The sequence below is a fragment of the Lepisma saccharinum genome, chromosome 29, assembly GCF_977018435.1.
Source record: "Lepisma saccharinum chromosome 29, izLepSacc3.1, whole genome shotgun sequence".
NCBI lineage: Eukaryota > Metazoa > Arthropoda > Insecta > Zygentoma > Lepismatidae > Lepisma > Lepisma saccharinum.
In genome coordinates this window covers 13,509,395-13,526,566 of record NC_139257.1, presented here as the reverse complement: position 1 = coordinate 13,526,566, position 17,172 = coordinate 13,509,395, and the positions used below count along the sequence as shown (strand labels likewise).

The window sequence follows — 17,172 nt, the reverse complement described above, 5'->3', positions numbered from 1 at the left end:
CAATCACATTTTGGCTAATAAAACAATATTCAAAACTTTGTGTGGGGAGTGTATATTATAAATGTGTTTTCCAGAAATGGTGAAGGAATATATGTTTTCTAAAATAAAACCTTTGACTATTTTTCTTTCATGAGCTGAAGATATTTAAGAATATGAAAATATAATTAAGAAAACTCCATTTTCATTATTATGTTTGCCTGAGCTCTAAAATTTGATAGTTTAAGTTAGTTTAGTTTATGGGTAAAATATTTTGGAAGAAGAAAAGATAGCGATGTGTGTGTGTATATATATATTACATACATATAAATTGGTATGTAATATTGTTGGTATTACAGTAATATTTATGCATTTTCAGGTGTACTGTGACATGGAGGAAGACGGTGGAGGGTGGACAGTTTTACAACGCAGGGGAGACTTTCAAGGGTTGCGAGTCGATTTCTACAGAAACTGGGATGCATACAAGAATGGTTTTGGTGATTTACAGAGGGAATTCTGGTTAGGTAAGTTTAGTGGACTGTTTCTGCGTTTCATTTAACCCTATTACCACATTTTTATAAATATTAGAAGTACTGTCACGAACACTTCCGACTTGTAACAATACCATTGGCTCTAAATGGAATAGTTACAAGCCAGAAGTGTTCCTGACTGTACAAATGAAACACTTAAAAGCAATTTTAGAAATCCCTTACTTGCTACATGTGCATCACATCGATTTTTCCAGAGCTTTACAAAGCAGTTAAAAAAATCGTGATTGGTCATTAAATTTGAGAGACCATTGATACGTAATATTTCATCTTGACAATTGCCGACTAATTTGTGAGGGATCTTGGTTGCCATAATAATTCTTCACTATACAAGCTTTACTAGAAAGCAACTTTGGATACATGCAAGTAGCTGAACAGGCTCTTGAATATGAACAGGCTATATTGCTACCATACAGTTCTATACGTGTATTTCTAGTCATGTCATTGTAAACAAATGTTTGCCAAGGGCGTCGGCAGGATTTTTTCTCAGGGAGGACAGAGTCATTATTATTATTATTATTATTATTATTAATAAAAAAGTAAAAAAAAAGTAAAGTAAAAGTAAAGTGTTCCCCTGTGCATAGCACCACGCCATGAAGGCGTATAGGGGGTGTGGGGGTAACGCCCCACACTTTCTTGATCCGGTCATGAGTGGAGGTGATGTGATCAGCATCACGCCCCTGACCGCCTTTACCCCCCCAGGGTTTCCCCCAGGTACCCATGTTATTCGACGCTGGGTGGGCGCCGGGGCCGCTTCCACCGTTAGAAAAGTTCCCGGATTTGAACCGGCCGGGGATCGAACCCGGGACCTTGAGCATGGTAGTCAGACGCGTTACCGACTTCTTTTCTTCTCAATATTATTAATAATAATAATAATATTGTTTATATTAATGTTATTATTTTTGATGTTGTTGTTATTATCATTACTATTACTACTACTACTACTACTACTTATGTTTTTAAAAATTACATATATTCATAATTTCCATATTCTGTATATATACATACAATTTGCATAATTGTATACTTAACCTTAATTCATGCAGGACAAAAAGCTGTTTTTTATAGTTAGATAATAATCAGTGTAAAATAGACTGTAGGCTTAAATGTAACCCTACTTCAAATAAGAATAATAATAGTTGCTGTAACTTACGGCCTGGAAGTCACACAGAACAATACTATTTGTTATATGTAAAATGAAAAACTAAATATGCTGACCAAGGCAGTAATTAATTTTATTAAAAACATAAACTAAACGTAACGTTTCAACCTTCTAGCAAGGTCTTCTTCAGACTCTGTATCAAGTACAAAAGTAACAAGATACAAAAACAGGGCATTATATATACACAAACATTACTCCCTCCAGACTATTTACAAAGTTGTTTGGAACTTTCTAGCAGGTGACTTTCACTTTCCAACTTTACTTTCACCAAAAAGGCTAAACACAATTACTTCCATATAGAATGTGGTTGGACTTTTAATCTCACGCTCTTTTCCCTTCATTTTTCTTCCTTCTCCTCTCCTCTTTCTCTCTTGTCCTTTCCACTCTTTCTAACATCTTCTTCCATTCTTTGTTTAACTTCAGTCCCCCATTCCAGTTCATTGTGTCTTCTTCACCTTTCTTCTCTATTTCCTTGGCTTCCTTCCATTTTCTCACTAGCATTCTCTTCTCCCTTCCTATCTGCTTAGCCTCATCCTACTCTATGTCATGTCCTGTTTCTCTCGTGTGTTTAAATATTGCATATCTTTCTCTCTTAAGTCGTACATCATCCCTATGTTGTTTCAACCTGTCTTTCAGCCTTTTTTTCGTTTCTCCTATGTACACACTCTGACATTCTTTACATTTCACTTCGTAGATAATCCCTTCCTCTTCCTCTTCCTCTTCTCTGTTTTCCTTTTTCTTGTTTGCATTCCTCGCTATTCCTAAGATGCTTCTCCCTCCCTTCCTGTAAGTTTTAATTCCCGCTTTCTTAAGCACTTTGCATATATAAATAGTCTGGAGGGAGTAATGTTTGTGTATATATAATACCCTGTTTTTGTATCTTGTTACTTTTGTACTTGATACAGAGTCTGAAGAAGCCCTTGCTAGAAGGTTGAAACGTTACGTTTAGTTTATGTTTTTAATAAAATAAATTACTGCCTTGGTCAGCATATTTAGTTTTTCATAATCATGGAAACAAGGCTTAATGGTGTTATAATATGTAAAATATCGCTACAATTTCACTTGATATGATCCATATTTTGGTTACGTCATCACTTCAAAATATGTCACTGATATATTTTTTTGTGAAAGAAAGCGTAATTTTCGTGTCATTATACGTAATATTGCACCTTGTTTGTAATATATATATTTTGTTTAATATTTATTGTATTTTGTGCTCTATTATGAGTAATTCAATGTATCTTTATATTTGAGAGAGTGCATTATGTGAATTTGTGTAGATGTCAGTTTTGTTGGTAGCATCTTTTTGTAGATAGTAAGTGATTCATCTGTACTTGAATCTGTGTTCTTGAAATAGTATAAAATCGAGGATATCGCATAAGAAATATCACACATTCGCCACAGATCGTCGAAGATTTTAAGCTTAAAAATAACTCCTCGGTGTTGTTCATGCATCTTGGTATGGTAGTTCGGGGCGCAATTTAAGCCTATGTGACCTTAGGTATGCCGATGGCCATGCATTGATGCTATGCACAATACTGCAACCATTCTACGTTAAGAAATAAATGTAGCCTAAGGATTAATTAGGAATAAGAGGCTAAAGAGCAAATATTGGCTCAGTTATTATTGCATATCTCTTGGTGTGGTAGTTCGGGGCGCAAGCTAGGTCCATGTGATCATAGGCATGCCAATATCCACGCATTGAGGTTATGCGTTTTAGTTGAGTCAAGACATCGTCAAAGCGAAATCCTCACATTTATACTAAGCCTGTTTGCATTATATTTGCAATAAATAAAGAATAAATCCTTTCGTTTTGTCTACTGCAAAAATGTGGTTTTATTCCTCTGTGCTGTGAAGCATTGTCTTTGCCTAACACTTGGGGTGTAAGGGGTGACCTTCCACGTAGGCGCCCAAAAGTCAACCTCACTTCCACGTAGTGCACCCTGGACTAATGACTAACGAGGCTCTGGCGACTGGCACTATGGCCAGTATAATTTTGTGTGTGTTGTCCTGTTTGTTGTCCTTGTGTGTGCTGAGTGCCCGTTTACGGCCTCAGCTTTTAACAGAAGTCAGAACATTTTAACATTTTTAGTTATGCAACGCTAGAGTTGTTATTTGTAATGATAAGGGGCTGGCCCCCGTATAATGTGACGGGAGCAAAATAGCCTAAGTGCTGACGCTCCCAAAATTTTAAATTCAAAATCAAAATCAAATCAAATCTTTGCCTAACACTATTCCTGTACCTGAGAGGAGTCTGTGTACTTCACCGAGTCTCATCGTTCACCTCTGAGTATTACTGAGTTGTAAGTACAACTTAATACCAAATATTATACAATAATCTAACAATAAAAATAGAACGCCTTCTTTACTTGAACGTGTCACATTATTCGATTTACATTAACTCTTTCCAGAAATGTCATTGAGGGCAAGTGTTTGTATAGATATGTCTCTTTTAACGTCCTTGAAACGTTTTCATAAAAAAACAATTAGCTTGGTTGTTGATTACATTATTTAATATTATTTTATCTCTATAGGTTTGGAATACATACATAAATTGACCAGCTCCAAGGAATCGACTATTCGTATTGACTTGGAAGATTTCAGCGGAAATGCACGATATGCATTATACGACGATTTCTTCGTCAGCGGAGAACATGAGAACTACAGGCTTAAAGTAAATGCTTACAAAGGAGGCAATGCAGGTATAAAGGCGTATGTTATTCGTCTGTAACATAAATATGTGTAGAAATTTTTGGCATCAATATTAAGTAACTTTTCATTCAGTAAAGGCCGAATCACACGGACTGGATTTTAGCAGAAATGCCCTACTTGTGGTTGTACTGGCTATTCATCTGCTAGTTTTCACCTCACACGATACTTGTTACCGTACTTGTCGTAAACGTTTGTTCCCATAAGACATTGCGCAGTGCAGACAATCTAAGGAGATTAACGAGCAATTTGAAGAACTTTGTTTGTAGGAGAATTACTGCTGTTATTAAAAATTAAAAAGACAAGTATGGACAAGTATACTAGAAATTGGTTCGAGAGAAAATATGGTATTCAATGTGTACTGAACAAGTCTTTTAATGAACTCTGGTATGCATATTCATACAGAAGATTCGCAGGATTCATAAGAAAATATTTTGTTCAACTAAATATGTCAAACATTTAATACACTTGTAATAATAAGAATTTCATTATCGGGTAATCATATTTGTCACGTACAAATGTCATCGCTTTGCATAAATACCGACATATTAATGAACTGAACCGAATGCACGTCATCTGTTAATTTTTCTTTTATCGAGAAGCGAACAGAAACAACCAACACTCGGGAACAACAGACAAGAAACTTTCCTTTGGCCAACTCACAGATTATCTTCACTGGGCCAAACTTCACTCTCATTGGCTGTTCCACAGAATCCAGCCGAAAAAGCCGGTTGCAATTAGAACATGGCATATTCCTCAAAACCACTCATGTAGACAGCCGGGCGGCCATGATTTCCACCCAGGTAACCAGTTCAGCACCAAGTAGGGCATTCCTACTGGATTTCCAGTTCCGTGTGATTCGGCCTTAAGCCATTTTAAGGTTTGCTTACAAGATTCTTAAAAAAGTAAGTTCATTCTGCGTTTCGTTTTATTTTTTATCCGACGTTATTATTTAATCTGGGACACTTGTTACTATGGTTTTACTTTTTCGGATTCTTAATAATATTATTTGTTGTTATTATTATAATAGTATACGATTCGCAGAAATGATTGTTGGAAATGTTAACAACTACATTTACATCGTTGGGAAACATAACAGCCAGAATGCCTTCATTTGAATCATGAAGTAAATTGTGAATTCCTGTTATTGCCACGATTTTAACAAGCACTAACTTTTAAGGAAACATGTTGTCCAAAACGTTACATAGATACAAGTACATGATACCCACAAAACTTGGATGATTTGCATATATATAGGGTGCTAAAATGTAACTCTATTGTTTCTTCCCAGTGGCGGCAATTGGGTGCCAAAACTGGGGGGGGGGGGCAAGGATTATAAAGAAAGGGGGAAGTCTGCTCAAATATCTGAACTATACATCTCGCCATGTATCTTCTACTCTGGCGGACTAGTCATTAGTGATAAGTACAGAAATCAAATTACAATTCAATTACGTATTTTGTTCTATTTCATTTTTTAATAAATTAATAAACATGGTCTTACATTAACAACCCATAAATTTAATAACCTGGAATACCACACTAAATAGCTACTGTAGACACTACACTTACATAACATCTCAGGACCATCCTCAATAAGCATAAGCGTACTGATAAAAAAATCTTTACTTATCGAAACCGATCTGGATAAATTAGAGTTTTGGATTGTTAAGGTAAGATTCTGTTTATTGTTAATTTAATACAAGAGCAATGGATATTCTGTAATAACTATCTGTTCTTAGTTTCATACAAAATGTACAGGGAAATAATTAGCTATAACAGTTTGTTACATGTAGTATTTAATGCCCCCAATGCTAAAATTTATAAACGTGGTACATTATTAAGTGGAAATATTGAATGTTAGCAAAACAGGTTACCAATATTTTACTTCAAATTACAAATGGAATTGTTAAAATAAAATGAAACTTAAAAGTCTGAAGAGTAAAGAGTGAGACTTAAAACAATGATAAGTGCCTTTGTTTCCTTCTAGCGTACATTTCTTCATATTCATCTAAGTTTGCTTGTGTTTTGTCAATGACTAGCAATGCCAGGTGTGTTAAACGTTCTTGTTTTGTTGTGTTCCTTAAATAGATTTTTACCCTTTTGAGGACACTGAAAGATCGTTCTGCTGAAGCTGTAGTCACGGGAACTGTTAAAAACAATTTCAAAAGTTTCACATTATTTGGGTATACAAGTTGATAATGATATTTTTCAGATTTAAACTCCAACACTAATCTGGAAATTTATTTGCTTCGATTAGAGTTTAGTCTTTATTTCCTAGAAAATACATCAACTTCTGCAGATAAGCTGTCACGTTCAATCTCATAGACTTTCTCAACAACAGAACATGCTTCTTTGTACTCTTCGTTATTGACAGAGTCAGGTTGAAATTAAGCAGTCAGTGCAGTTTCCATGTGGCATAGCAGTGTTAGTTGATTTTTGTCGAAGCGCGACTTGATGTTTTCAACTATACTGTCACGAAATGGGTAGTATGCTGCTTTTAATAAGAGGTGACGAGGTGAATTAACAGCTGGATGAACATCTCCTCCACTAAATTTCTGTGGAACTTTGCGCTTACGTGGAATGACTGGTTCTTCAAATCCACGATTTTCACAAAATATATTCGCCTGAGATGGCAACATCTACAACTTTGAGGATTTAAATATAGTGATTTTGAATGTACACTCTGTAAAGAAAAGATAGTGACACTTGCTCGGATATGGTTTTCACAAGATTATGAAGTGAATTAAAACAATAAGAAAAGCAGGACTTGTCCACCAGCCGTATTTGTGAAGGAACGTTCTGGAATGAAGCGTTGCAAGGGAGCGGATATGAGGGAGTGATAGAGGCAGGAGGCATCGTCGGTCGTGTTCGTTCGATGGAAAACCTCTCGTCATGTGATGCCTCTCTCACTCCCTCCTATCATCGCAGAAGAAACGGGAGGTGGTTTTGCGAAAACGATGACATTTTTCCAAAACCCCCAGTTCTTTTCTATTTTCATATATTGTTTTATGTTTCAATGCAAGAGGCTCCCTCTGGTACTACTCTGTTGCTGTTGAGGTGCATTATTCAGGCGGGAAGTTCGCATCGCACGAAGCACTCGTCGGCCTCCATGCAACAGAGTAGCACCAGAGGGAGCCTCTTGAATTGAAACATAAAAAAAATAATGAAAACAGAAAATAACTGGGTGTGTTGGTTAATGCATCTTGTGAAAACCATATTCCAGCAGGTGTCGCTATTTTTTCCTTTGCTGAGTGCATTTTGAAAGAATGTTAGTCTTTTCAAATATTTGTTTCATCATTTTCGGTCCAAATACAAATTCAAACTTCTTTATACACAAGGTCAACCCATGAGCCTCACTACCAACCTTTGGATCATTCGCTTTAATTTCTTCCAGTGTCTGCATTATTTGTGGCAAATGCTGTTCAACAGCTCGCAAATTTTCATATCTACTGCTGAATCTAGTGTCACTCAGTGACTTAACAGACAAGTTGGTTCTAGATTCTATTGTATTACTTTCACTTTGCATGGTGCTTCGGTGATGCTTCAATGAAGCAATAAAATTGCTGAACAGTACAGAAAACATTCCGAACCAAGAAAATATTTTCGATAATTCCACAAGAGCAAGATTTAACGAATGCATGTAACAGTGCACATAGATTGCATGAGGATTATTTTCTTTTAATCTTGCTGGCACACCTTTATATATTCCTAACATATTCCTGGTCCCATCATAGCATTGAGCTGCTACGTATATTAGAGGGATCTAAACCTACTTCGTTCAACACAAACAGTAGCTGGAGATACAATGACTCTCCATCTGTAAGATCTGTCTTATAAAAACCTAGAAATCTTTCTTCGATTTTAAAATCATCTATTACATATCTCAGTACGATAGTTAATTGTTCATGATTTGCTATATCTGGAGTTTCATCCAATATTACGGAGAAGTGCTTGCTTTTCTGAACACTTCCAATTATGTCGCTCTTTATTTGACTGGCTAACATTTCCAACATCTCACTTTGTACATCGTGATAACATAATTAAAGTACTTTTCTCGCTCTAAAAACATTTTTTTCAGAAGTGAATTATCTGATGACCTCAGTTTCAATAATTCTACAAAGTTACCCCGATTATCTGATAATTCTTCTTCCCTGTGGCCTCGTAATGATAATCCTTGTCTACGAAGAAAAAGTAATGTTTCAAACAGGATCTTGAGGTACTTACGGTTTTTCTCCACTTCTTCTTTGTGGTAGGAAGAAACCTTTACTGCTACAGTTTATTTACACTTTAAACCTTCTAGCAAACGTTGCAAAGCGCTCAGATGAGAAGAAGTACGCTCATGTTCTTGTAAACGTTGAGTTGCCTCTTTCCAGTTCTTAAACTCCATGCTAATAAATGTTTCATCTACCAGTACTGACAAATAATCGACGTGGAAAACAAAAGGTTTTGTCGTCAGACACACTATATTCAAGCCACTTAAATTGTGAATACCATGCACTTCTAAATCTTCTTCCTTTAGTCTCTGGGAATGGAGCCAGGGTAGGTTGGAATGGTCCTTCTTTGAAATATTCTAGGGAAGCATCTTTGCCACGAAGTGGATCTCGTCCGTGGAGGTTTGACTGACACTGGTTTACGTTTGAGTACTGTAAAACTTCACCAGATTTGCTGACCTTCCTTTTACTTTCACAAAATGAACTAGATGAACAGTCAGGCACGTCTATATTGGTGGAAATACTAGCTACAGAAGTACTTTCTGATGTAGGGGCAGAGTTTTCATATTCAATACTTTCTTCCTTCTTTCTGCTAAATAAATCCAGTATCGATTTGCCTGCACCTTTCATTATTCTTCTCACTCGAAACTATAACAAGCGAATGAGTGAATACACTGTCACAGAAAACACTGTCACATTCACAACTACAGTAAAAACCGAACACAAAGTTCTTAAAATTTTGTACAAACGAGGAGTGATCTATGTCACAAGAAAAAAATTCCGAATACTGTGACACGAAATGATGTACCGCAGGGAGCATTATTGTTGTTGTTATTATTATTATTATTAAAGTAGGGTTACAATTAAGCTTACAATTTTCTTTACATTGATTCTGAACTACAAAAACAGCTTTTTGCCCTACATGAATCAATATACAGTTATGCTATTTGTTTACAAGTATACATAAAATGGAATATTTTATATTTATATAATTGAAAAATATAAGAAATAAGAATAAAATAAACACTTTTGCAGCTACGTTATATGAAGAAGGCAATGAGGTAGATGAGGCACAGTGTCAGTATTCATAGAATAATGTCCTAATCTCTTGTTTAAATTTGGCCAAATTTCTCTCCTTTCTGCAATTTACAGGCAGTTGATTCCACGCTTTAGTTGCCAGAGATGACAGGGTTTTTGATCCGTATCTTGCCTTGTTACATTTTGGTACTCGGATACTGTTGGTGTTGTTCGATCGCAGATTGGGATAATGTATGTTACTAGATATCATTACTTTGTCCTTTAATAAGTGGTGGTGCGTGTTAATTGCCTGGTGATTTTTTAGTATAAATGCATAGTTTCGTCTGTATTCCAGCGTGGGTAATTGGAGCTCATCTTTGCTTGCACGTGAGGTCGTGTGTGCCGTATTTCTTATGCTACGAATAGCCCAATTTTGCATTTTCTCTAGTTTCGTGGTGTTATTTCTATTAATACCGTATAATTCTAAAGAATGATGAGATCTGAACCAGTCATTGTGCAATTAATTGCTGGGTGATGTAAAATACTCATCATTCAGCCTCTGATGAGAGCACTCGTATTTGGCATGACGAGTTAACGCTTTGCAATACGAAAGGTACAAAATAAATTAAGGAACTAAACTGCAGAAAAGACAATGGTCACTCGATGGGTTTTGTGAACTTTTGAACCTGAATCATGGCTGGGTGTTAGGATAATTACCTGTCTATCTGATGAATTAAGATGAATAGAATATACGAAGTCCTCTGTTGGCTTCTCAGTTTGTCGACCAGAGCGTCGTCTCACTTCTGCCCTACTGCTCTCCTAACTTCTTCCCCGTTCTCAACTCCAATCCAAAGTCAGTCCCCTCTCAGCTTGTCTCACCTCTATATCACTAGGCCATCGAGCTCTTCCTCTATACCGAATCGTGTTTTTAATTGCCACTATGCAAACCGCTGACTCCATAACCAGAAGAAACTACTTGTTTCCTGAATGCTCAGGAGGTTTGCATAGCACAACACATTGCATTGATTACATGCCTCAGAGGCAGAGACAACTGAGAAAAACAAGTGAATGCCCTGGTCAACGTGAAGCATTCAGAGAGACTTAATAAAATAAACATATAATCTTAGGGATTGATACGTTCTACCGCCGTGGAGAAAATTTTCCATGTTGAAAATTTAAAAGTCAAATCGCAAAGCTTGACATGACCCAGGTTCGCCAATTCCATGTATTTTCTAAGAAAAACAAACATACAAAATATAAAAACAACAAAACATAGCTTTCTCTTGTTTTCCTAACCCCAAAAAAAATTCCATTCCCTAAAACATTACAATTTATAATAACAAGTACGCACGTCGATATGATTTAAAAACAATATTATGTATCATTATATGACTAGTAATCACAAAAGTTCATGTCATTAAATTATATAACTTGCGATGTAACAGAATTTGTGCGTAGTAAGTGTTTTGATGTAGAATTGCTCATTCCTACGGGTCATGAGCGCTCGGTCGTTAGTCTGTGTCTATCGCCAGAGCGATGGCAATGCTTTACTTCCAGCATGTAAACAAACCTCCTTGCAAATGGCTGAAGTGTTTTCACAAGGAAAACCATAGTTCACAATGTTTCTGTGGAATTGAGCCCGATGTGGACCCTTCAAATGAACTACAATAACTGAAAAGGTTTATAAGTAAGTACACGAAAGCGTGGATTGTCACATATGTAAGTAAAATCGTAAATAAGCATGTAGAAAAGCCTGGGTACACCAAAATGTAATACGTTTTGCTGAATGTATAGCCACTTCACTTATGACCAAACGAAAGGAAAATATTGGTATGCACTGTTTATATCAAATCTTCCCTTCGTTGCAAGCCAAATAAAACCTCTTCAAATATATGAACTTTCAATGGCTGTCTTGTTTATTCCTATGTATGATTATAAAATATTCGATGCACATAATTATTCACACTGAATAATAAAACTGTTGCAGGCAAAAAACCCTAAATATAACGTTCGATTCCTTGACTATGTTATTATGTACACTGTAGTATATATAGCTTTGTATTTATATAGCCTTGTAAATACTGAAACTGCACAAAGAAAAAAATATCTTGCAAGTGTCCACCAACTGTCTGCTCTGAATGTAAACATCAGAAAATGTCCTGTGTACAAATGTATTGCTTACTATGTTCCATGCTGGTGAAACAAAAAGTAACTGCTTGGAATAAACATTGGCATACTAAAGCATACTTCCTGAAATGTTCGAAAGTGCTCAGTATGCTTTTACTTGCATATTCGTTTGGTTATCCATTGTGAAAATTTCTTCTTTTTTTTTTTTAAAAAAAAAAATACACTATTTGTTGCTAGCGCTGGTTAATTGGCACAACTGGCGCTTGTCGCCTCCTTGTAGTATGAAGTGAACTATAATGCATGTTAAAACTGGCTAGCATGCATGGTACGGAACTGAACATGTGAAGAATGGCTATGGAAAAGTATTCTTTCCCTTAATGCATGTTAAATATCCACATAAATACACATGGTATGGGCTTGCATGTGTATGTGTGGGGAATCACTGCAGCACAATTTGAACAACAACTCTGCAATTATTGTTGTAACAAAAACTGCTGCTTGTAGAATATATGTTCTCTCTGCTTCTCTTCTTCTTTTGTATTGCTTGTCTTCTTGACTTAGTTTGGGGCAATGTAAAAGGCGTAATAAATTACCCGTAGAACTTGGGAGGTGGGAAAAAATGGTGTCCCAACTGCAAACAGTGTGGAGGAAAATGTTATCTGGTTCCTTCACTAAGTGTGGTTGATAGTCTGTAATCCACTGAACTGGGAAATTCATGGTTGAATACAGTCTTCCCTGGTAAAAATGTAGTCCTTTTGTAGTAAAAAATGTCTGCATGCCTCCTTCAAATTGTTGGTGACGAGTCTCTCCGCATGGTAGTTGACTGCTTCTGCGGAGGTCCTTCATAAAAATGCCCATGATTGGTGTAGGCATTGCTCGTCCACGTCGTTCCGTATAGACAGGTTAGGTTAAATAAGAGGAAAATTATAATAATGAAAGGAAACTGCGTAGGATAGGTGTTTTTGATTCCTGTATGCACACAAAACCAGACTCATTCCATTGTCTTTTCTTAAAATTAAGTTAAATTAAATTGCCTCATCAAGATAAAATATGATTAAAATAAATTGATTAAATAACTGCCATAACTCTTTGAAAATAAATAAGGAAAATTTAAATAAAATATACAACCGTAACTAAAATATTAATTGTCCATGATTAATGTGTTGCCTTAGATTATAAATTATTACTGTGCTGCTCTGAATGAACCTGTCTTGCAAGTTGACGGTGCTTATAAAAATAATAAGCAAGTGTTGTGGTTAACAACAAATTCCAAATAATAAAAACTAATATAGACATGGGCAAAGGGTTTAAAACTAATTCCTGAAATGAAATGCCCTTACTAACAGATTGATTAAGTTGCCTTAATGTAAGTTCAAGCGGAGTCCATTGTGGAATAGTGAAGTCAGATAAATTCTTGGGAATATTAAGTGGTAATTCAACTTCCTTCATTTTTACCTGTTCAAAAGCTAAAATTCTGGTATGTAAAATTTGTTGATCCACAATAATATGAGAAAAATCCTGATAATTAAAAAATATAGATTACCCCTCGTTAATCTGAATTGATCTGTGGGTGTTCAAATTATTATTCAAATTCTGAATGACAATAAATTGACCTGTGCCTGATATTAAAATACCATTACGTGTTTTGATAAACTGAAATAATTTATTGTCAGTAATAGATTTCACTTCAAAAGTACAAAATTTAAAATTATTAAACAAAAGTAAGTCTTGCAAGCATGCTCTGAATTCTGTTTAAATTTTTTAAAAAATTATTAAGTTGTGAACCCTTAAAAATATATATATAATATATGAGTTGCGCAAAGCAAGCTATTAGTGTCCTAAGAGGTTGCTTTGGCAAGCCTCTAATGACCTCCTAATAAATGATAGGCCGATACAATTTGCCGTGGTAACAAATTCAGTAAATGCTACTTCTGACTTTCGTTGAAACTCCAGGCGGTAACAAATATAGCATCAGGGAATTAAAAAAGTGAAATTCAAATTTTAAACACAATAAGGATAATAAAAAACTTTCTCAATTCCAAATTTTCTTTAAACAAAAGAAATTTAACCACTCAAAACTTCTCGAGTCCGCCGTATACTTCAAATCACTTGGTCTTATAGACAGACCCGCCGCGGAAAAAATATACTTGATTCATATAAGAATGGTGTGTCAATCCCTTAGGTTTGTGCAAACAAAAATAGATCGAGAATAATTATGCAATATATTAAAATATGAATACAAATTACAAATTATTACCTACTGTACTAAAATTAACACGAAGTTAATCAGTAAGAAGTAATGAATTTATCGCTGCATCGTCGAATAAGGTACAAATTGGGTAAGTGAGCTAAATTTCCTAATAATAAATATTAATAAAAATAATAAATTCTCAAATTATAACATTTGTGGTAAACCACTCTGTTAAGATTTGGAAAGGCTAACGGTGCCGTGGCGACTTTTGTTGCACATGCCTGTGCTTATCACCGAGGCTTAGCCCGGGCATGTTGCTGACAATTTGATTAATCTATGTGCATAAAATGCTAAAATTGCCCTTTTGTAAAAATTTCCCTGATTTCTATCTAAATTTCGTTTGGCTATATCCTGATTTTAATCAAATGCAAGTCGATTTCTCAAAAAACTTTAATTACTATAGCCTAACTATCCTTATAATAAACGGGAAAATTTTGCGAGAACAACTCAAAAAAAATTCTTGTCGTTCCATTGTTAAAATTATTGGTCGTGATTAATCTTAAGTGCATAAATGCGACGTTTTATGGCAAAATTTATCTATGTAGAACAAAACATCCCTAACATTGTTGACATGAAATTCTATCGTGAAAATCAAATTCTGATGGCTATAACCTTAACTAAACTGGTCCCAAGAAAATTTAATGAGCGAACGCCACTGGTTCAAAAAAATATGCAGAGTCTAAAGTTTTCATTGTCGTTTCCATGCTAAATCTTTCTGAGCTTCTAACGTGCTCAAAGTACTCGGGAGAGCTTCAGCGCGGAGAAAGGAATTTGCTGACATCAGATATTCAAAGTTTTGCAAAGTTGCATTTTTTGGTTCTCTACAGCGACAGCGAGAAAACTTGCAGTACATGTACTTTATGATACCATAAAATACAGAGGAACAGTATTCAAGTAAAGGCCTAATAAATACTTTGTTGAACGCTAATTTGTGGGCAAGGTGTACATATTTTGCTGACAAATTGAAACTGCTTGATGCTAAGTGCTGCGCGGGCGCACATTTTTTTACATGTTGTGAAAAGGATAAACTCACCGAGATATTTTAGAGATTCACATGGTTTTATATTGGAATTTCCTATTTTAATCTTGTGAATTATCGTATTGTTATTGTTTTCACTGGATAGTATTAATACTTGCGTCTTAGACTCGTTCACTTTCAACATGTTAGATTGATACCACTCAAGAACTTCGGGCATATAATTCTCAATATTTGCAATTACTTTTTCTAATTTGCTCGACGCGCAGTACAGGAGACAGTCATCTGCATACAAATATAATTCAAACCCAAATTCCCTGTCTGCGATGTCATTCACAAACATGTTAAACAGTTTAGGACATAGAATAGATCCCTGTGGTACACCGAGAGATACATTTAAACTGTTTGAAATCGAGTTGCCTACTTTTGCGTCGATACTCCTATTCCATAAATAACTTTCGATCCAGTTGCATTCAAGGGCAGAGAAATTAAATTGCTGATGTAATTTCTGTATTAATAAATTTGGTTGAACACTGTCGAATGCTTTACTGATGTCTAGAGAAATAATGCCAATGTATTGCTTTCCTTTACGATCTAATATATTTCGCCAGTTATGTAACAGTTGATGCACGAGTAATTCTGTCGAGCGATTTTTTCTAAAAGCAAACTGTCTGTCTGTCAGTAGATTGTTAGAATGTAAGTATTGTTCTAATTGCTTGTCTATTACCTTTTCAAGAATCCTGCTTAATGAGGAAGTTATTGATATGGGGCGATAATTATTAACTTGCGTCGGGGACCCCCCTTTAAATATAGGTGTGACAATTGCGTGTTTCCAAGTGTTAGGAAAGATTCCGCTTTCTAAGGATGAATTAATTATATCTGTGAGAGGTTCGACAATCCACGGGGCGAGTAGATATAGTATGCGATTACTTATTTAATTGAAATCTGGACCTTTTTTGAGGTTAAGGTTTTGAAGAATTTTCATAACGTCATCAATGAGACGGGCTACAAACCTCTGAATACGATAAGACCAGACATCACGGTTGTGTTTGATTTCCTGAGGAAAGTATTGTACACCCCCTCCCCTCCCTTTTTAAACGATATTTTCGGTTCCGACCCGATAGTTGAGCTAAAATAGTCAGTTTCTTTGCAGCCGAGGGGTAATGTATTTGTTCTGTGTCAATTGTTGACGTTCATGTTTCCACTAGGAGCAGTAAAGCATCCAAATGTTTTGCAGCCATGGGAATGCCTCTTTCTTGACACAAGTGTTATTGTGATTGTTGATATTGAAACAACACAGGCGGCATGTTTTGAAGCTTTTAAGTTAGCAATACTTTCTTCACGAAGCATTTGTGCTTCCTTGCAGAACCGTTTCGTAGAGTTGCTAGTTCGCGCTTAGCTGTAACCCTGAGGAATCTTGATTGTGGCCACACGTGAATTTTTACGAAACAAATTGATAAGAATTTATGTTAAGAATAGTAATATTATTTTAATGAAATTGACCATGAAATTGAATGAAAGATGTGTAAGGACAAGGCTTACCATAAAGAGTCAATAGTGCGGGGCAAAAGTGGGGGCAAGTGCCCCCCTTACACCCTAATCGCCCCCACTACCAGTCTGAGAGGAATATAATTGTTGATAAATACTCTACTTATTATAAAAAAGCAAGCAATCTTATCACAGAATTGCTTCAACAGTTATCAAAAGCCTAATATATTAAGGACAAACATTCAAAAATGTTTATTCTTTTCTCTCAGGCAATTGTTTATGGACTGGCAACAACATGGAATTCTCAACACCTGATCGCGATCACGACAAGTCTAAAGAAAACTGTGCAGTTAAACAGGCTGGCGCTTGGTGGTACAACAAATGTGGAATGGTAAGTTTCGTTGATTTTCAACCCTCTCAATATGTACGGAGTGTTTCAAAAGTCGTGCAACACAAACTTTCATCGATTATAACATGAAAACCGTACAACGGGTTTTCTGCATTTAAAGCCTCATTTTCATGTATAACATCATCAGTTTACTCAATACAGAATACAGGAAATTCCATGAATTAATCAATGTTAGGAAGCCACTTTTTTCTCCTTCCAGAATGTCACTTCTGGACGAGAAACACATCTAATTATCGAAGGGTCGTAATTAGATTTCGTCTGTCATGTGAGGCATACGTGGGTAATATGAAACATTTGA

The 17,172-nt window shown here is 35.7% G+C and overlaps 1 protein-coding gene across 1 annotated transcript in view; it reads left to right on the top strand.

Moving 5' to 3' along the window:
• The window catches only part of LOC145981343 (microfibril-associated glycoprotein 4-like), an 86,414-nt gene that overhangs the window by 61,029 nt on the left and 8,213 nt on the right, over positions 1–17,172 (top strand). Inside the window, exons 10-12 of the mRNA XM_083114566.1 lie at positions 356–500; positions 4,221–4,388; positions 16,735–16,856. Coding sequence (XP_082970692.1) covers positions 356–500; positions 4,221–4,388; positions 16,735–16,856 — 435 coding nt within the window. The remainder of the gene's footprint in view (positions 1–355; positions 501–4,220; positions 4,389–16,734; positions 16,857–17,172) is intronic.